The following is a 22,053-nucleotide window of genomic DNA, read 5'->3' as shown; positions in this document are numbered from 1 at the left end:
GTGAGGGATTCAGGTATCCTGCTCGGCGACAGGTGAAGAGCCTGTATAGGGAACGTTAGGAATGTTCACTGCCTCAGGGGAGTGCAGGAGGTCTCCACGTCCCCGTTCCCTATTGCAGGGCCCACCGTTGTAACTGTTTCCCCGGAGTTCCCCTTTTGTCTTGTTGATTCAGTTAGCGACCTGCGGGTCATGTCTCACAGGACAGGTATATGTGACACTGTCTTGTTGTTTCAGTTACCGACCTGTGGGTCGTGTCACACAGGACAGGTATACGTGACACAAAGTCTGCATTCCAAACCCACACTACTTCCCTTTCGAGCCCCAACATGTGCCCAAACATTGGTTCCCCCTCACATTTGGGGGTACTAGGATACACAGGACAAATTGAAAAACAACTTTTGGGGTCCAATTTCTCCTGCTACCCTTGTGAAAATAAAACATTGCGGGCTAAAATCATTTTTGATGCGTTATAAACTTCTGTGAAGCACTTGGGGGTTCAAAGTGCTCACCACACATCTAGATAAGCTCCTTGGGGGGCCTAGTTTCCAAAATGGTATCACTTGTGGGGGTTTCTATTGTTTAGGTACATCAAGGGCTCTGCAAATGCAACATGATGCGCGCAGACAATTCCATCAAAGTCCGCATTCCAAACCGGCACTATTTGCCTTTTGAGCCCCGACTTTTGCGTAAACAGTGGTTTCCCCCCACATTTGGGGTACTAGGGTACTCAGGACAAATTGGACAACAACTTTTGGGGTCCGATTTCTCCTGTTACCCTTGTGAAAATAAAACATTGCAGGCTAAAAATCATTTTTGTGGGAAAAATGATTTTTTATTTTCACAGCTCTGCGTTATAAACTTCTGTGAAGCACATGATTCAAAGTTCTCACAACACATCTAGATAAGTTCCTTTGAGGGTCTAGTTTCCAAAATGTCACTTGTGGGGGAGCTAAGGATGGGAGCTAATTTTCCAGTCAAATGGCGCTTCTTCCCTTCCGGGCCCTGCCTGGCGCCCAAACAGTGGTTTATGACCACATATGAGGTATCGGTGTACTCAGGAGAAATTGCCAAACAAATTTTAGGATCCATTATATCCTGATGCCCATGTGAAAATGAAAAAATTGAGGCTAAAATAAAATTTTTGTGAAAAAAAAGTACTTTATCATTTTTACGGATCAATTTGTGAAGCATCTGGGGTTCAAAGTGCTCACTATGCATCCCTAAAGATCAATCCAATGGCTGTGTCTATAAAGGGCAGTGTGAGTGGCTCAGTTTCAGTGTGTGATAAGCATGCATGAGCTTGAAGCCCCCCTGCTGAACAGAAGAGAACACGGCAAAGGTAAGTTTAAAATCAATGAATTGTTCACAAAATAGAATTGATCATCAGAGTTTAGGGACGGCAAGCGCTGTACAGGGAAGAGAGTTGGCAGCTACAGACTCTCCTGTGCAGCGCTTATGATGGTCACTGCTGAGTAGTTCTCAATCACTTTGAATGAGGGCAGCGCTGCAGTACCTTGAGACGGCCACTACACATTTTTCATCACACACTATTGTTACTGTTTTTAAACCTGTGTAACCTGCAATTCTGGACTGTGCCCAGAAAGGCAAAGAAATGTTTTATTTCTTCTTGCAGAGTGCTGCTTTGAACTTTTAGAAAAGTTCAAAGCAGCGATCAGTTCAAAGTGGAGTCCAAGGCAAGCAAAACCATTTTGCAATGCATATGTGCCAAAACTCCAGTGTGTTCTTGCACAATAATAATTTAAATTGCCGTGTTGGCACTTCGTCATAAATAATTGGGTTCACCATCACTGGGCTAGGGTTAGGGTTGTGTTGGGGTTAAGGTTGTGTTGGGGTTAGGGTGGTGTTGGGGTTATAATTGTGATTAGGGTTATGGTTAAGGGTGTATTGGGGTTATGGTTGTGGTTAGGGCTGTGTTAGGGTTGGAGTTACAATTGGGGGGGGTTTCCACTGTTTAGGTACATCAGAGGGTCTCCAAACGAAACATGGCACCCGCCATTGATTCCAGCCAATTCTGGGTTCAAAAAGTCGAACAGTGCCTCCTCCCTTCTGATCCCCGCCATTCGCAAAACAGTGGCTTTCCCCGATATACAGGATATTATACATACTCAGGAATAATTGCACAACAAATTTTGTGGTCCATTTTCTCCTGATACCCTTGTGAAAATAAAAAAAATTGGTTTCAGAGTAATTTTTTTGTGAAAAAAGTAAAATGTTCTTTTCCTTCCACATTGCTTTAGTTCCTGTGAAGCACCTCAAGGGTTAATAAACTTCCTGAATGTGATTTTGAGCAACTTGAGGGGTGCAGTTTTTAGATTGGTATCACTTTTGGGTATTTTCTGTCATATTGACCCCCCCAAACTCACTTCAAATGTGAGGTGGTCCCTAAAAAAATGCACAACATAAAGAAGGATTTTTCCAGCGTCTCCAGGAGATAAAATAATAATTGCTTTATTGAGAATATAAAATCTTCATACCATCAGGTAAAAACGACATAAAGAGGCGTATGGAGGGGAGCAATTTCCTACGCGTTTCACCCTGAAAGGGCTTAGTCATGGACTAAGTCAAGGGCTTTATGTTGTGCATGCACTATACACCCGGGTCAGGGTGTTTCCGTGCGTCGGAGGTGTGATCAGGAGTGAAGAGGGGTGAGCTGAATACTTCTTGTTTGTGTGTCCCTAAAAAAATGGTTTTGTAAATTTTGTTGGAAAAATGAGAACTCGCTGGTCAACTTCAAACCCTTATAACGTCCTAACAAAACAAAATTACGTTTCCAAAATTGTGATGATTTAAAGTAGACATGTGGGAAATGTTATTTATTAACTATTTTGGGTGATATGACTCTCTGATTTAAGGGTACAAAAATTAGAAGTTTGAAAATTGCAACATTTTCAAAATTTTTGCCAAATTTCAATTTTTTAATAAATAAATGCAAGTCATATCGAAGAAATTTTATTGTACCACTAATATGAAGTACAACATAAATCTTAAAGAAAAGGGTCGGACTTATATCATATCATAGCTGAACAGAAGAGACCCAGCAAAATTCATATTAAAATTGCATTAACACATATTAAAAGAATTTTAAAACAACAAAATGCCATCCAAAGATAACCATGAATATAAAGATGTCCTTCTAATAATAAATAAATTAGAAAAATAAGTTCTTATATATAAAGCTCAATCTCAAATTGGCAACTACAGGCACAATCATCATACTCCTGATAAATAATTATTCGGACAGTAAAATAATTTCACCACGATTTAGTGCCTGCAGTAATAATATCCTCATATAGTTCTATCATTTGGATATATATCCTAAAGGTATGCAAGATTAGCTAAGTAGCCTAGATAACATCAATAAATAAAAGGACTTATTTACCTCATGTAAATCAGTATTAATGGCGCTGGATAGTGTGGCCTCCTCCACCCCAACGCGCGTTTCGCAATAGCTTCTTCCGGTGCCATTAATACTGATTCACTTGGGGTAAATAAGTCCTTTTATTTATTGTTTTTATTTAGGCTCCTTGGATAATCAGAGGGGGAATCCCACGTCGGGTTTTCATTCATTCTTTCTCTCTTGCTCGCTGTTGCCGGCAGAGGAGAGAAGAATGACAGTGGCATTCAGCACCAGCTGCCGGGGAACAGCGCTTACAGTAGCGCTTCTTCCCCAGGCGGTCCGTGAGCTCAAACAAACACTGACATGTCAGGTTGTGGCCATGAAAACACGCTGACATGTGCAGAGACACATTCATTTTAATGTGTCTACGTGTGTCAGTGTCTCCGGTACGTGAGGAAACTGTCTCTACACGTACCGGAGCCACTGATGTGTGAAATCGACCTTATAGAGAGCCCAGGAAACAGCCAGCATTGCAGTTTATTAAGTAGCAAACAGATAAGCTTCTAGTCCTGGACCTGTAGTGGGGATCCAATCTTGAACTAGCACGCCTACATCTATACTCCCCATGTCAGAGTTTTGCTAATATGTTTAGTTACAGGGATGTATAACTGAGTAGAACAAGTTACCGGAGTTGTTTAGGATCATCAAAATCTTAGACAAGTTGGGGAAGCAATACCATAAATCAATAAAAGAATCATTACTCACCTGCTTAGTACCTGTAGCTCCCTGCCAATCTTTAACATCACATCAACACACATGACTTGCTTTAGTGATTGACTGCAATTTTATATCTGTCAATGTGATGTCATTGCCGCAGCGCCATAAACAGAGACCGGCGGGGACCTTCAGAGCAGCAGTACTGGGATGGGGTGGTCTTAATAGACAATAAAGGATGCTTTTTTTTTTTTTATTTTAGCCCTTTTTTTAGACTTCAACCAGTTTAAGATTACCAAGAAACCTTAAAAGTAATTAAAAGGATATTCCCATCTCCAAGATCCTATCCTAATAATAATAATATTAGCAAATGCCTTCAATTAGAATTGTAGTATAGTTCTTCTGATTAGCTATGCTGTTCACCCCATGTGCAGGGCATTGCAGTAGCTTAGGTATCCATGGTTATGATGACCACTCACACCTAACTAACACTGAATGAGTGATCATAACCATGGATATCTAAGCTACTGCAATGCCCTGCACATGGGGTAAGAGACGAAGTTAATCAAAAGAACTATACTACATTTCTAGTTGGAGGTGTTTGCTAATATTATTTTTATACTTACTACAAATTGGGATAGAATCTTGGAGATGGGAATACCCCTTTAAGCCAATACTATTTTAAAGGAGTTCTCCAATTCGAGCAAACCACTCTGCAAATACCTTAGAAAGAAATATGGAAATAATAGGGAAATCATTTATTTGGGGATTAATTTTTATTACTAGAGGGGGAATATATCCTCAATTCAGGACCTTTATCTATTAACATTGCTGTATGGAATTTCATGTTTGTGAGGACTTGGCACATTTGTGCATGACTTGATATCTCATTGACTTCAATGATAATTATGTAATACTTAATTTCTCCTGTGATGGCGCTGCAGTAAAATGGGAGTCCCAACTGCGGTGGGACCCTGATAATCACCGGATCTCCAAGAAATCACTGAGCTGCTGCTACGTCTGATCATAAGTGAAACAGGCCGGAATATTTATTAATTATTCGTCGAATGTTTTTTTTTTTACTTTTTCCAACTTTCATGCAATCATTTCTATGTAGCAGCAGATAATTAATTAAACCCACTTCCTCAAAGCAAATGTAACGATCCTATTCCCAAGCCAAAGAAAATGCTGGTTTTAAGATTTTAATCAGTTTTACACACAGAGAAATGAGGAAAGAAGGAAAGATTGATTTACTGAATCTATCAGAGTTTTCAGCTTTAAACTAAAACTGTTGTAACGCCTTGGGATCTCGGCTAAATGAAATTCACGTCTTGCATCACTAAGTTCCGACAGAATTCCAACCGACGAAGGCCTAAAGTGCTAAGATCAAACATAAGTAATAGATATATACAAATGACCATATCTAATCCTTTATTCCGCAAGATCTCAATGAAAGGGGCAAAGCTTCAAGGACTTTTCAAGTGGCCTTGGAGTGTGAAAGAGCAGAGTCCAAAAGATCCCTCTGCTCCATGTGAGATTATCATGCCCTGGAGTGTATGGTAAATGATCCACTGGATAAGTGATTTCTCATGTGGATCCACTTCAAAATTCACATCAAAAAGCTTAAAGAGCCCTTATCAAAAAGTCAGTGTGAACATACCCTTAAATGGGTTGTAACTGCTCGGACCCCCATAAATTACCAGAATGGGACACTTGTTCCTCCCATTCTTTCATGGCCATGCAACCAGCACCTTGGAGGAGATGATGTCACGTCCGCCATGTCTGTTTGTCTCAAGAACTCCTGGAGCGATGTGCATGCGCATGTTTTGTCTGCTGTCCTGCATGTTCGCTAGAGCTGTGTGCAGACTCACCTCATGTCTGAGCTGCAGGATCCCTGCGTTTCTGCTCTGCCTTCTGTGATCTTCTCGTCATGTCTGGAGTCCTTGATCATGTGATGTTTCTTAAGATCCTGCACTGTCTGGTTCTGCAATCATCTCGTCATGTCTAGAATCCCGGATCATGTGTTCTTCCTAGGATCCTGCACTGGTTGGTTCGGTGATCATCTCGTCATGTCTGAAACCCTGATCATGTGACGTTTCCTAAGATCCTGCACTGTCTGGTTCTGCTATCATCTCGTCATGTCTAGAATCCCGGAAGTTCTCCCCTGGTCCAGACCTGGAGGAGGAGGTGCTATGCCCTATATCAGGCCGCCTCTTCCTATGCTCAGGGCCTGATTATTGTGTTGCTTCCCTGCAAGGCTCTGGGTCTGTGGGGTTGCTCCCTCTATTCTGTGCCCTTGCACTTTGCTCTGTAGTGCGTCTCTGCACACGCTCCGTGCTCGTATTCCGCCTCTTGTCTTGTGCCATGTCTTGTGTTGTCTCTCGTGCCATGTTTGTGTTTGCCTTGCTTTGCCTTGTAGTCCTTCTGCTGTTCTTTGTCTTAGTCTGTTTTGCTATGTCTCGCCTTAGCTATGCTTTGACTTGTAGTCTTTCCTTTGTTCTCTGCCTCGCCTGTTTTGCCATGTCTTGCTTTTGCTATGCTTTGACTTGTAGTCCTCCCTGTGTTCTCTGCCTTGCTATTCCTTGCTTTGTGTTCCTCCCTATGGTCTCAGTCTTTGCTTGCTCTGCCTCGCTCTCTCCTATGGTGCTCTGTAGTGCTCCCTGGCACACGCACCATTTCTCCTCTCCTTAGTGCTCGTTTCTTTGTCTAGTCCCAAGGTCTTCCCTTGGCCCGGCTCTGGGCTTCTGCCTACGCTCCGCTGCTAGACTCTGTCCTCTCTCTGACCTGGCTCTGTTTCTGCCTGTATTCCTTGCCTTGTTCCCTGCCTTGTCCTTGCATTGAACCCCGGCGTGGGTTCCCCTTGGCCGTCTCCTGTGCCGTGGTAAGTGCCACGTGTTTGTGTACAGCCGTGTGTACTGGCCAGTGTGGCGTGCCCCCTGCGTGGCTCCTAGCACGCACCCTGCCTTGAACCCTGGCGTGGCTCCTAGCACGCACCCTGCCTTGAACCCTGGCGTGGCTCCTAGCACGCACCCTGCCCTGAACCTGGCGTGGCTCCTAGCACGAAGGTTCCTTTGCCCCCTCCTGTGCCTTAGTCGTGCCTCGTGCTGGCGTTACAGCCGTGTGCATTGGCCAGTGAGGTGTGCGTCCCTGCGTAGCTCCTAGCACGCAGCCCTGCTCTGAACCCTGGCGTGTCTCTACACGCACCCTGTCTTGTGCCTTGGCGTGTCTCTACACGCACTCTGTCTTGTGCCTTGGTGTGTCTCTACACGCACTCTGTCTTGTGCCTTGGCGTGTCTCTACACGCACTCTGTCTTGTGCCTTGGCGTGTCTCTACACGCACTCTGTCTTGTGCCTTGGCGTGTCTCTACACGCACTCTGTCTTGTGCCTTGGCGTGTCTCTACACGCACTCTGTCTTGTGCCTTGGCGTGTCTCTACACGCACTCTGTCTTGTACCTTGGCGTGTCTCTACACGCACTCTGTCTTGTACCTTGGCGTGTCTCTACACGCACTCTGTCTTGTACCTTGGCGTGTCTCTACACGCACTCTGTCTTGTACCTTGGCGTGTCTCTACACGCACTCTGTCTTGTACCTTGGCGTGTCTCTACACGCACTCTGTCTTGTACCTTGGCGTGTCTCTACACGCACTCTGTCTTGTACCTTGTGCCTTGGCGTGTCTCTACACGCACTCTGTCTTATTCTATGCTTTGGCGTGGCTACACACGCACCCTGTCTCGTTTGCGAACCTTGGCGTGTCCCCTACACACGCACCTCGCTTTGAACCCTGGCGTGTCCCCTACACACGCACCTTGCCTTGCACCTAGTCTTGAACCCTGGTGTGTCCCCTACACACGCACCTAGCCTTGGACCCTGGCGTGTCCCCTACACACGCACCTAGCCTTGGACCTTGGCGTGTTCCCTAAACACGCACCCTGCTTGGATATCTGTCGTGCCTCCTTGCCTGAACCCTGGTTTGCCTGCCGGATGCCCGGAACCTGCCGACCGTTGCCAGAGGTCCGGAACCAGATGACTACGGCCTGATGTCCGGAGCTGACGTCCGCAGCCTGATCCCTGGACCCTGTCGGTTTGCCAGCAGTCCGGAGTCCGATGCCATCATGCCATTACCTGTGCCTAGGCGTGCCATCTGGCACGTACCATGTTATGGACCTTGGCGTGCCCACGCGCGCACCTTGCACGTTTTGCTTGTTTTCTCTGTATGTGATCTTGTGTTATTCTAATGAAGATACCTTGCACCTACGTCTAGTCTCGTCTTGCTTCCTGCTCGTCCTTGTCGTCAGACACTCGTCTAGTGTCCCCTGAGCCGGCCGTCTGGTCCCAGCAGTCGTGGTGGCTCACCCCCTTGGTCTTGCCCCTGACACTCCCTGTATAGGGGGTGGATTCTCACAAGGTCAGCTCGCCCTCGGTGGGTGGGTGCCACGACCCAGAGGGTCCACTCAAAAAATGGGCTCAGCAGGAGCTGAGTCCGTCACAGATGAATGTTTTGCAGGTCACGCTTTTGCGCTGCCACTTCATCTAATTTATGACACTAACGAAGACACGATAATAAATTGCGCAGACTGTTAAGAACCGGTAAATAAATGGATGCTGCCTTTGTACATAGTGAACCAACTACTGGTCATATAGGGAGGCGGGTGGCCCACCAGGGAATTCACTGGTCTTGTTGTGTTCCATGTTTTCCCCTGGTTGCAAGTCTCCAAATTGGCAATTGATGGGTTCTCGGTGGATAGGTGACCACTTGCTTACACTTGGACACCTCTTTCGACAGTTGCTGCACATATTTATCTGATGGTCTCTGGTTCAGAAATTTGAGTTATGTCACTTATTTGATCATTTTTTTGCACAGTGTTGTTTTACTTAGAACCTTTATGGAACCATACCTTACAGCATTTGCATTTTTTAAAGGGGTTTTCCCTTAATATCCCTTTAAAAAGGGGAAAGGTGACTAATGATTTAAATCTGGCACTATTTCTGTCAAAAGACTGACTGTCCAAGTCATGGGGGTGCACTGTGTGTGATCAAGTTATTGGGGTGCAATGTGATTGGCCAAGTCGTGTGGGGGTGCATTGTGATTGTCCAAATTGTGAGCATGCACTGTGATTGGCCAAGTTTTGGGGTGCACTGTGATTGGCCTAGATGTGGGGGTGCACTGTGTGTTGCCAAATCATAGGACATGCACTGTGATTGGCCATGTCGTGGGGGTGCACTGTGATTGGCCAACTCATGGGACATGTAATGCGTATGGCCAAGTTGAGGGGCTGCACTATGAATGGAAAAGTTGTGGGGTGCACTGTGATTGGCCAAGTCATGTGGGTGCACTATGATTGGCCAAGTCGTGGGGGTGCACTATGATTGGCCAAGTCGTGGGGGTGAACTATGATTGGCCAAGTTGTGGGGGTGCATTGTGGTTAGCCAAGATAATCACAATTAGGAGTTCAAGGACAGTAAGTTAGGGCCATGGCCTATTTTTAAAGGGGTGGATTCTGAAGCTTTTGTGTGGAGCGCTCACATTATCTCTCTCTAGTTCTTTCCTAAAAGTTGACAAGAATGGTTTGAAGCATTTCCCATTCCACCTAATACCCATTACTGGTCAAAAAAACCCCAAACCATTTCATGTAATTGGGTCCCTCTTCTTTTGGGGACAATCCCACTAATGATTGAACTGCTGAGGGATATGAGAACAGTATGGTTATTTAAGACCCTGGCAGTCCTGACTCTGTACACCCAATGTATAACTTCACTTGACTCACGCAATGGACTGGATCCATAATAGAGCTCTGAAAACAAACACATTAGATGGCACTCACCCGTTTCCTCAGATTACAGGTCAGTGTAAGGTTTCGGGAGAACGAGTTGGCGAAAGCCGTGTAAAAATCGAGGACTTTCAGTAGAGCTTCTCTCTTGATGATATGTAAATCGCAGTAGGTTAGGGCTCGCACGTTGGCGCAGGCATGAGCCAGAGTGGTCTCTTTCCAAAAGATATCGCCAAAGACATCTCCCTTTCCTGTGAAAACAAATATTAACAAAATGTTTTTTTCGATTCCGTATGTTTGTTACCCTTACAATGGTAAAGAGCGTCATGAATGCAGAACGTTTCTAGCAAATCACGGATATTATTGCTATATCTATTTATTGATGATGTTTACTAGTTTAAGCCAATTTCTGAAGGATCTCCCATAAGTTGATCACCTTGTGGGCAAGGAACTGGCACATTCACATTTTCTTTTATTATAGCCTATGAGGAAAACTGTAGCATTATAATAACGTCAATGTGCTGTCAAGTATTAAATGGCAGCACCAAGTTCCACCAGAGCAATAGACACTCTGCACAAGGCGGCAGCTCTTCCCTTTGAGCTATTTTAGCCTGCTAGACAGTTTCTTGCTAATCAAGATACTAGCAATTTTGTAACTCCCGATTGGCTCCAACCTGTAAGTTCCTGATTGGCTCCACCTTGTAAATCTCTTACAGTAATTGAACACCCTTTTTAAACCTGGCATTGCCCTTCCTTCCTTGTGAGATTATTGAGCTCCCAGTCTTTAGTCAAGCTTTCCTTTAATCTGCTGCTTCATCCAAGATTATACTGCTGCTCCTGTGTATCGACCCCCGGCTATTCCTGACAAGGCAACCTGCTGATCCTTTAACTATACTGCTGCTACTGTGTACCCTCCTCTGGCCATGCCTAACTACGCAACCTGCTGATCCTTTAACTATACTGCTGCTCCTGTGTACCCACCTCTGGCTCTTTCTGACTAAACAACCTGCTGATCCTTTAACTATACTGCTGCTCCATGTACCAACCATAGTCCTGACTATGCTATGTGACGGTGCTGCCCCTAGTAGTTGCAAATCCACTACTCCAACTCAGGTCAGTCCATAACACCCTCCTTGCATAGGCTGTGCTCTCTGAGTGTTATAGGTAGTGCTCAAGCTGATCCCCCTCTCCTAATGTGAGATCCACAATATTGTAAAGGGTTGCTGTGTCAAGCCCTTAAAATTTAAGGGAGATTGACTATCTTAAACAACTTTTTTCCTCAATTCTAAATAGTTATCTCAGATAACAAAAGCACAAAAATAGTGCCACATCTGTCCACAGGTTGTGTGTGTTATTACACCGGATATATACCAGCCATAACTCATGCCAATTTGCAGTATTACTAAGGAAGTACTGAATTAGTTCCTCCTCCACAAATGTACTCCATCAACGCCAACTGAACATGTCCTGTACTACTTGTACTTCTCCAGACACCTCTCATAGACAGGTGTGGTGCTGTTTCTGGAAGGATGGGGTCTTTTTTTATTTCTTTTTTATTTTTTCGTCAAATCTTGGATGTTCAATTCTCTAAACTCAACTTGGCAAGTTACTACCTATCCACAAGATAGTTGATAACTTTCTGATCACTGAAGATCCGACCACTGGGACACTCATGATCACAAGAATGGGGCATAGAAGTACCCTCTCAGAATGGACTGGTTGCATTGCATTTATTCATTGTCTCTGGAATTGATGTACTTGGACACCTCTTTCTGTATTTCATAGCTCCATTCTTGGAATTGGTGAGGGTCTCGGTGGCCTTGTGGATAGGTAATAACTGATCCAGATGAATAAACCATTTTAGACTGTGTACCCACGTAAGCATTTTTTTCGTGCTTTTGAAGAATTTGTCCCGGTCAAAACGCTTCAAAAACGCATACAAGAAGCATCCCATTCATTTTAAATGAATTCCGCACTTTTTGTGCACATTGATGCGTTAAAAAAACGCTTTACGGTAAAAAACGCAGCATGCTCATTAATTTTGCGGAAAAGTCAGCGTTTTTAGCTATTTTCTATAAGTCAGAAGACGCGCGAAAAAAAAGCATCAAAAACGCGCATATTTTGCGCAAAAAAGTGCGGGGAAATGCGCAAAAAAAGCGCGGAAATAAATCGCGTGTTTTCTGGGAAGGAGTCCGGTTTTGAAGCAGAAATTTTCTGCATACGTGGGCACATAGCCTAGGTTTGTTTAGGTAACTCCAGATCTCCTGTAGATGTCTTGGGAGCACATGTGAGTGGTCATGAAGTACTAACTAAAACTCCTAATTACAAACCGTAACTTGGAATATATATATATTATTTTCACGTGGTGTAAATGCAGCTGCTCTCTCCGATGTTGTTTTTCTTTTGTTCCTGCACCTCTCCATTCCTAAGATATTGTCTGTATATTAATTTAGTTTTTTAGCCAACTAGGCCTGATCTACAAGAAGATGTCCATAGATAAGATCTTAGGGCCATGCCCACTTGGCTAAATGGACTAAATATACACATAGTGAAATATGGGCCATATCTCCGCAATGGAGAAGCTTAGAAACAAAAGAAAGACAACGCTGGATTCAGAAAAACAGCGGCATTTATACAATACATTCAAGGCAAATGATAGTTATTTAAGATTTTCTATATCTGTACATTCCACAGCTGGAAATTGAATTTCAAGAATTTGTGGTCAATCTCTATGTCGTTTGTCAATAAGCATGAAAATTAGGTAATGAGCTGCTTATGTTCCTGAGATTCACATAGCAGAAGTGTAATTTATTATGTATATTTACAGACAAGCTCCTAAATTGGATCCTTCCTGAAACATGTAATTATGTCATTTATATTGGCTCTGTGTTTAGCAAATTGCAGCTGCAGAAGCGTTGGAGATGTAAGAATCCTCAGGTTTTGTACTGTAGTCACACCAATGGGCGGGAGGCAGATTGCACTGAGAAAAGGCAGCGGGAGCCACTGAGAAGAGGCAGCAGGAGATACTGACAAGAGGCAGCAGGGGACACTGAGTAGAGGCAACGTGGGGACACTAAGAAGAGGCAGTGGGGGGACACTGAGAAAGAAGATGCAAGCTGTGGAGACACCATCACATGTTTCTCAACGCAAGCAATGACTAGCCAGGTCTTTCCCCGGGAAGGAACAACCACGGGAAGGGCAGTCTACAATGAAGGAAACCACCTATGCCAAAACATGGTATCCATCCACAGACAGCTGTTTCGGGGTATTGCCCCTCATCAGTGTGGAGTAGGAAACTGGCCAGTAGGAGCAAAGCCTAGTAGAAGTGGTTTCCTTCATTGGAGACTGCCTTTCCTGTGGTTGTTCCTTCCCGGGGAAAGATCTGGCTAGTCATTGCTTGCGTTGAGAAACATGTGATGGTGTCTCCACGGCTTGTGTTTTGCATGTTTTTACATATTTCCCATAAGGGATGGGGGCAGTGCTCTAGAATCACTGCATTGAGAAACACGTGATGGTGTCTCCACAGTGTTGGATGTTGATCTCCATGAGTTCATTCATCCTCATTTTTCACTGAGAAAGAAGAGGCAGCAGGAGACACTGAGAAGAAGCAGCGGGGGACACTTAGAAGAGGCAGCGGGAGATACTGACAAGAGGCAGTGGGAGACACAGAGAAGATGCAGTGGGGTACACTGAGAAGAGGCAGTGGGAGATACTGAGAAGAGGCAGTAGGGAATACTGAGAAGAGGCAGCGGGGGACACTGAGAAGAGGCAGGGGGAGATACTGACAAGAGGCAGTGGGAGACACAGAGAAGATGCAGTGGGGTACACTGAGAAGAGGCAGTGGGAGATACTGAGAAGAGGCAGTAGGGAATACTGAGAAGAGGCAGCGGGGGACACTGAGAAGAGGCAGGGGGAGATACTGACAAGAGGCAGTGGGAGACACAGAGAAGATGCAGTGGGGTACACTGAGAAGAGGCAGTGGGAGATACTGAGAAGAGGCAGTAGGGAATACTGAGAAGAGGCAGCGGGGGACACTGAGAAGAGGCAGGGGGAGATACTGACAAGAGGCAGTGGGAGACACAGAGAAGATGCAGTGGGGTACACTGAGAAGAGGCAGTGGGAGATACTGAGAAGAGGCAGTAGGGAATACTGAGAAGAGGCAGCGGGGGACACTGAGAAGAGGCAGGGGGAGATACTGACAAGAGGCAGTGGGAGACACAGAGAAGATGCAGTGGGGTACACTGAGAAGAGGCAGTGGGAGATACTGAGAAGAGGCAGTAGGGAATACTGAGAAGAGGCAGCGGGGGACACTGAGAAAAGGCAGTGGGGACACTGAGAAGAGACACGGGTGACACTGAGCAGAGGCAGATTTCACTGAGAAGAGGCTAAAGGGCCTGTCACACTAAGAGATATCGCTAGCAATATCACTATAACTAGTGACGTTATAGCGATATCTCTGTGTCTGATACTTACCTACAACCCGCTCCCCCGCTGGTTATCGCTGATCGCGCGAGAACAGGCTGACTGTTTCTGACGCGTGGAGCCGGGCGGGAGGACGCAGGATCGCCTGGTGTGACAGGTAAGTAGCGACCCCCGTCCCCAGCGATGTCGCTGGTGAGATCTGCCTGTGTGGCAGCTCACTAGCGACCACTTAGCGATGTACCACTTAGCGATCCTGACCGCATCATATCGCTGGTCGGGATCGCTGGTACATCGCTAAGTGTGACAGTACCCTTAGCTTATTAGAAGTACAGATAATGGCAGTGAAAGTGTCAGCTTAGCTCACTAGGAGTGTAGATGATGGAAGTGAAAGGGTCCGCTCATTACATGTATCTTATTAACTCTTTTGTGTGAGGTTGTTCAGATAAGCACAATGGTCAGAGGAAGATACAGGTGCTAACTCTTTCACCGCCATCATCTGTACTCTAAATAAATACATTCTGGAAAAAAATGCATCTGAAGGCAGGAAAATAGACTGAGGAAGCGCAAGGGTTTGGAAGCCACTTAGATACATTTTTTTCTACAGGAATGAAGAAAAATTCCATAATAAAATGATTTTCAAGGTTTCAGAACTTTCCATGTGGGACAAAATTATAAAAAAAAAAATAAAAGACAAGTTCCGATTTAAAGCATCTGGTGAGAACTTTGTTACAGGCACCCAAACTATTACAGCCCAAGTGTCCCCTCTATAAACAAAGACTCCTATACCCTTGCAGGCACTAGGGATATTGTGCCACTGCAGTCTCTGCACCCTTATATTTTTTTAGGTCTCCTGATGAAGACTGCGAAATGCATGTTGAGGTGTTTGCATAAGGGGATATTATAGCATTCAGCCTCATGTCATTAGGTAAAGCTGAATTGTTACAATCATGTTTTGATTGTATGTTTACTTTATAGAATTGATCTTTGATCAAATATGTTTAGGCCAGTACATGATATGCTTTATTTCCATTTATGACTGTCATGATCCAGTGTTGGATCTGGCGGTATTAAAAGCACAAAGTGAACTTTTTTTACTTTGGTTAAGTTCAAAGGTGTTTTGACTGTCCCCGGTGGTGGTTAGTGGTATTGCACCTTAGGTTAGGTTGCACTTAATTATGGTTCAGGTGCGGGGCTCTATAAATGGGTCTCAGGGTGTTCACTCACTGCTGGTGATATTTCTTGCTGAGTTGTTGGAGAGCCTGGTGGAAGGATGGAGCTGGATAGGAGTCCTGCGCAGTCAGCCAGAGAGAACGAGTGCCAGCTAATGGTGTCTGCAGGAAGGACTGGCATGGCCTGGTGGAGTCGCAGTTTATGGTGTCGGCGGGAAGTGCGGGCATGGCTTAGAGGAGTGGCGACTAGGAAGAGAGTTGCACTCAGCATGCTCGACTTGGTTGCTGAGAACTGGACTCGTGCATGCTTGGATTCTTGGCAGAGGCTGGACTCATCTTGGGACTCTGTGTACTGGACTGCTGCAAGTGGTGATGGACTCTGCTCCCAGGCTGCACGATGGTGACGGATCCAGTTATGGTGATGGATCAGGGTGGAGGAGAAGATGCCTACAGGTGGTGGGCTCTGTTGCTAGGAGTGTACGCAACAGAGCAAAGCTAAGTGGTGTTCCCCCTGTATTGTCTCTTTCCTCATGTGTGTTATTAGTGCAGTGGTGGGATTAGTCTCCGCACCGACCCATTCCCTAGTGAGGGTTTAGGGTCAGGGTGAGCAAGGGGTTAAGGTACGCGTGCGGCGACAGGTGCGGAGCCTGTATAGGGAACGTAAGGAGTGCAGGGACACTGGCTCAGGGGAGCTTAGGAGGTCTCCACGTCCCCCATTCCCTATCGCAGGGCCCACCATTGTTAAAGGTTCCCAGGTTCCCCCTTTATTATTTAAATTCGCCTTACTGGAGGCGGGGTTTCCAGAATGTTTGTATAATGTGTAATACCTAAATTCGCCAGGTGGAGGCGGCGTATCCACCTGCACGTTTTATTATTTAAATGCGCCCCACTGGAGGCGGTGTATCCAGGGTCACGTGTGTTATGGGTTCGCCTTGCGGTATCCGCTGCGCCCAGAGACACGTGATCATGACATTATCACTGGCCATACAGTTTTTTTTTTTCTGGTGAGCTTTGGCCATGTGGAGACCTGTTAGTAATTGCTGCCGGGCCTCACTGAGGTGAGTGGGGAGCGGCAAGGTGTGTTAGTGCCACTGCAGCAGCAGTTATCAGGGTCTGGGGCCTCTGCTCAGCTAACCAGAAAATCAAAAAAAAATGGCGGCTGCGGTCTGGCTAAAAGCCCCCTAGAGTCGCTGCTGGGGAGCGGGACTGGTTCATGCATGCGGGTGCACCCAGGCAGGTGGGAGGAATGGTGCCCCACGGAGCTGCCTGGTATTCCCCGAGGTGAGGGGGTACGCCCCTGTGGTGAGCTGACTGGTGTGATAGTCCGCGGGGTTTTATGCCAAATCTTCATACCATCGAAGAAGCCGCCCTCCTGGTCGTTTGAAGGCGACCAGCGAGTGTATTTCCTCCATTTCCCGGTCCCTTTCTCCTCCTGGTGTGTGCAGCAGGTGTGCTGCGGGGGAGTAGGGACAAATCTCTACCCTCGCCATTAACCAACCCTAGGAGGCGCAGTCCTCATGGTGAAAGGGTTGGAGGGTGGTGTCCCTTGGTGAATAGTGGGGGTGTGAGTGTGGTGACACAGGGGGACGCCTCTGTTGTCAAGTCCAGAGTGAGTTCACCAAGTTATGACAAATGTATGTGTGCAATAAACGTTCAGGTCCGGACCTGTGTGTGAACGAGCTTGTATGGGTGCCACCAAAAAACATCTTGGAAATGTGTTGTGGAGTCTGATCAGCTCTTAGCATACATACACATACATAAACTCGTTCCCCAGGTCGGCGCTGTGGAGATGAGTGGTTCCTCCAAATTGAACATGTATTGCCAATACCAGCGGTGTTTGTCATAAACCTGAAGTGTCAGGGAATGGTGGGGTGAACTCAGGGTCTGGGCGTCCCCGCTGTAGGTGTTTCCCTAATGAGGGGTGGTCTTGAGGGTCCAGAGGCCCCTCATTAAGGAGGGGGTACTGTCATGATCCAGTGTTGGATCTGGCGGTATTAAAAGCACAAAGTGAACTTTTTTTACTTTGGTTAAGTTCAAAGGTGTTTTGACTGTCCCCGGTGGTGGTTAGTGGTATTGCACCTTAGGTTAGGTTGCACTTAATTATGGTTCAGGTGCGGGGCTCTATAAATGGGTCTCAGGGTGTTCACTCACTGCTGGTGATATTTCTTGCTGAGTTGATGGAGAGCCTGGTGGAAGGATGGAGCTGGATAGGAGTCCTGCGCAGTCAGCCAGAGAGAACGAGTGCCAGCTAATGGTGTCTGCAGGAAGGACTGGCATGGCCTGGTGGAGTCGCAGTTTATGGTGTCGGCGGGAAGTGCGGGCATGGCTTAGAGGAGTGGCGACTAGGAAGAGAGTTGCACTCAGCATCCTCGACTTGGTTGCTGAGAACTGGACTCGTGCATGCTTGGATTCTTGGCAGAGGCTGGACTCATCTTGGGACTCTGTGTACTGGACTGCTGCAAGTGGTGATGGACTCTGCTCCCAGGCTGCACGATGGTGACGGATCCAGTTATGGTGATGGATCAGGGTGGAGGAGAAGATGCCTACAGGTGGTGGGCTCTGTTGCTAGGAGCGTACGCAACAGAGCAAAGCTAAGTGGTGTTCCCCCTGTATTGTCTCTTTCCTCATGTGTGTTATTAGTGCAGTGGTGGGATTAGTCTCCGCACCGACCCATTCCCTAGTGAGGGTTTAGGGTCAGGGCGAGCAAGGGGTTAAGGTTCGTGTGCGGTGACAGGTTCGGAGCCTGTATAGGGAATGTTAGGAGTGCAGGGACACTGGCTCAGGGGAGCTTAGGAGGTCTCCATGTCCCCATTCCCTACCGCAGGGCCCACCATTGTTAAAGTTACCCAGGTTCCCCCCTTATTATTTAAATTCGCCGTACTGGAGGCGGTGTTTCCAGAAATGTATTTATAACGTGTAATACCCAAATTCGCCAGGTGGAGGCGGCGTATCCACCTGCACGTTTTATTATTTAAATGCGCCCCACTGGAGGCGGTGTATCCAGGGTCACGTGTGTTATGGGTTCACCTTGCGGTAACCGCTGTGTGCCCAGAGACACGTGACCGTGACATGACTATATTTTGTTTTTTAATCTATTCCTCTGCATACACCTACTATTCGTTTTCTGAAGTTTGATACAACTATATACATTACTTCCATTTGACCCTAACTATGGGTTGCGTCTTTTACATCTCTTTTGCCTTGTTTACATGTGTGGCTTTTTTGTGGTCTGACTTGGGGATACCTTTGCCAATGTGTATTTTTATACTCCATTATTCCGGTGATTAATAAAGTTTTCATTATTAATAATCTATGTTTTGATTAGATTATATGTATATTAGTAGAGTTGAGCGACTTTTGGTTTTTTAGGGTAGAGTTTCGTTTCGTGAAACCCGACTTTTCCAAAAGTCGGGTCGAGCAAGATCGTCCGATTATAGGGAAAAGTCGGGGTCGTCCCGAAACACGAAACCCAATGTAAGTCAATGGGGAATAAAAGTCGGCAGTGAGAGGACAGGAAACACACCTACAGTGCCCATTTGAATGCCAAAAGCATCAATTCTTCTTACTTAAGCTTGTCAACCTTAATTAACTTCATAATACAAGTTACGCACTGAAAAATGGGGGTTATTTGGCTAAAGTTGTGGGGGGGGGGCTGGCTCCAGGTTTTCATGTGCCCTGGGCGAAAGAGCGCCCCTTTAACACATACCACAACTCATCATGCTCCGATACGGCAGAGAAATAGCGGTATAGTACAATGAAAAATACTTCACTTTTTACATCTCATGACAAGGCCCATCTATTTCTCCATACAGAATCATTGGTCCCATATAATGTTTGAAACAGTATATGATGAGCTCCACATAATGCTACAGTATATGTTGGTCCCCATGGATGAAGCTCCACTGTCTTATGGGCCCAAATAATGCTCCAAACATAATGGGCCCCATTTCTAATGCTCTAGTGTATAATGGGCCCTGTAAATGCTGCTCCAGTGTCTGATGTCCACCTTTGGAATGTTCCAGTGTATGGTGGGCCCCATCTATCATTCTCCAGAGTATAGTGCTCCCCAAAAATTGCTGTCCCAACATTGAAAACAATCAAATAAGTCTCCTCGCTAGGGAATCCCTGTACTAGTCTGGACTCCTCGTCGTCCCCATCTTCCATCTCACTGCACAGTATTTCAACCTTGCAAGTGCTTTGATCCTGAGCAAGCAGGGGGGGCCCACTCGTTGGCGACGGCACTGGCACAGGGCCTCTGATAGTACGGTGGTGTGTCTGATGGCGGGTGGGCCGAACCTGCACTTTCATCTGCAGCTTCCTCTTTGTCACCGTGTAAGATGGAACTGTATATGGGAAGGGTAACCTGAGTTTCATCAGGGTCAGATTCAGGCCGTGTAGCGTGCGAGGGGAATGTAGTGGTCTGGGTCAATGTACCAGCAGATTCATCGAGCAGTGGCTGGGCATCAGTGCACTTGTGTCGCCCCCAGGAGTACGGTCGCCACAGTGGCATTACCTTCCTCCTAGGGAGTGTGATGTCATGCTTGGGAGCAACGAAGGATCTCTCTAGCAGGTTAACTGATTGGGCGGCGTTATTCCCACGAGTCATGACCCTCCAAACAGCGTTCATGAAGGCAAAGTGTTTGTTTTACGTGGGCAGTATGGTTGCAAAGCTGAACCTTAAAGGAATGTCCAGAAGGGCACCACCAGAAGTGGAGCCTACGGTTAAATTCGACTCCACCTGGGAAACCTCAACCATGCCAGCTACAGAACAGATGCACACATTGCAAGCTTAATTCCGTTAACGAACGAGACTCCGTCATGCCCCGCGGTCCGAGTCCGGCTTACTAGAGGGACACGTGAGGCTCTGGCACATGAGATTGGCCAATAACTGGTGTGTCATGCCCTTACATGTCCGTGGCTGCATGTGCGCTACACTGAAAAGGCCAGCGTTTGTCGCTTACAGGTGCAGATAACCCGCTGAACAACGTTAGTGATGGGGATCACTGATTACAATTATTACCCGCGAACAATGATTTCCCAGTAAGTGCAGGTCAACCGCAGTTCTGGAATTAGGCCTAACCGTCATTCCTGAAAAAATGAAAAACTTACGTGTGCAAACCACAGGTGCTGTAGCTTGCTTAACAGCTCGCCAGCCGTTCTCACGCCCAGTATGGATTACACGTGATTGCACAAAGGTGAGAAAGGGTACTGTATCCCCAGATAACATGTATGGATAGCGTACACATTCAAAATATATGTCTATACATCAGGAGGCAGGCTCAGACGGTGTTAGGCCCAGTATGGATTGCACGTGATTGCACAAAGGTTAGAAAGGGTACCGTTTCCCCGGATAACATGTATGGATTGCGTACACATTCAAAATATATGTCTCAGGAGGCAGGCTCAGACGGTGTTAGGCCCAGTATGGATTGCACGTGATTGCACAAAGGTTAGAAAGGGTACCGTATCCCCAGATAACATGTATGGATAGCGTACACATTCAAAATATATGTCTATAAAGCAGGAGGCAGGCTTAGACGGTGTTAGGCACAGTATGGATTGCACGTGATTGCACAAAGGTTAGAAAGGGTACCGTATCCCTGGATAACAAGTATGGATAGCGTACACATTCAAAATATATGTCTCAGGAGGCAGGCTCAGACGGTGTTAGGCCCAGTATGGATTGCATGTGATTGCACAAAGGTTAGAAAGGGTACCGTATCCCCAGATAACATGTATGGATAGCGTACACATTCAAAATATATGTCTATACATCAGGAGGCAGGCTCAGATGGTGTTAGGCCCAGTATGGATTGCACGTGATTGCACAAAGGTTAGAAAGGGTACCGTTTCCCTGGATAACATGTATGGATAGCGTACACATTCAAAATATGTCTCAGGAGGCAGGCTCAGACGGTGTTAGGCCCAGTATGGATTGCATGTGATTGCACAAAGGTTAGAAAGGGTACCGTATCCCCAGATAACATGTATGGATAGCGTACACATTCAAAATATGTCTATACATCAGGAGGCAGGCTCAGACGGTGTTAGGCCCAGTATGGATTGCACGTGATTGCACAAAGGTTAGAAAGGGTACCGTTTCCCCGGATAACATGTATGGATAGCGTACACATTCAAAATATATGTCTCAGGAGGCAGGCTCAGACGGTGTTAGGCCCAGTATGGATCGCACGTGATTGCACAAAGGTTAGAAAGGGTACCGTATTCCTGGATAACATGTATGGATAGCGTACACATTCAAAATATATGTGTATACATCAGGAGGCAGGCTCAGATGGTGTCAGGCACAGTATGGATTGCACGTGATTGCACAAAGGTTAGAAAGGGTACCGTATCCCCGGATAACATGTATGGATAGCGTACACATTCAAAATATATGTCTATACATCAGGAGGCAGGCTCAGACGGTGTCAGGCACAGTATGGATTGCACGTGATTGCACAAAGGTTAGAAAGGGTACCGTATCCCTGGATAACAAGTATGGATAGCGTACACATTCAAAATATATGTCTCAGGAGGCAGGCTCAGACGGTATTAGGCCCAGTATGGATTGCACGTGATTGCACAAAGGTTAGAAAGGGTACCGTATCCCCAGATAAC

At 46.1% G+C, this 22,053-nt stretch overlaps 1 protein-coding gene across 1 annotated transcript in view; it reads right to left on the bottom strand.

The window, feature by feature from the left end:
* KCNH5 (potassium voltage-gated channel subfamily H member 5) overlaps window positions 1–22,053 on the bottom strand; it is a 554,666-nt gene that overhangs the window by 62,703 nt on the left and 469,910 nt on the right. The window contains exon 11 of the mRNA XM_073570956.1: window positions 9,896–10,092. Within this exon, the coding sequence (XP_073427057.1) occupies window positions 9,896–10,092 (197 nt within the window). The remainder of the gene's footprint in view (window positions 1–9,895; window positions 10,093–22,053) is intronic.

The sequence above is a fragment of the Dendrobates tinctorius genome, unplaced genomic scaffold (assembly GCF_039654945.1).
Source record: "Dendrobates tinctorius isolate UK_male_01 unplaced genomic scaffold, ASM3965494v1 ptg000006l, whole genome shotgun sequence".
NCBI lineage: Eukaryota > Metazoa > Chordata > Amphibia > Anura > Dendrobatidae > Dendrobates > Dendrobates tinctorius.
Note: the sequence above shows the minus strand (reverse complement) of the source record. Positions and strands in the feature narration are given on the sequence as shown.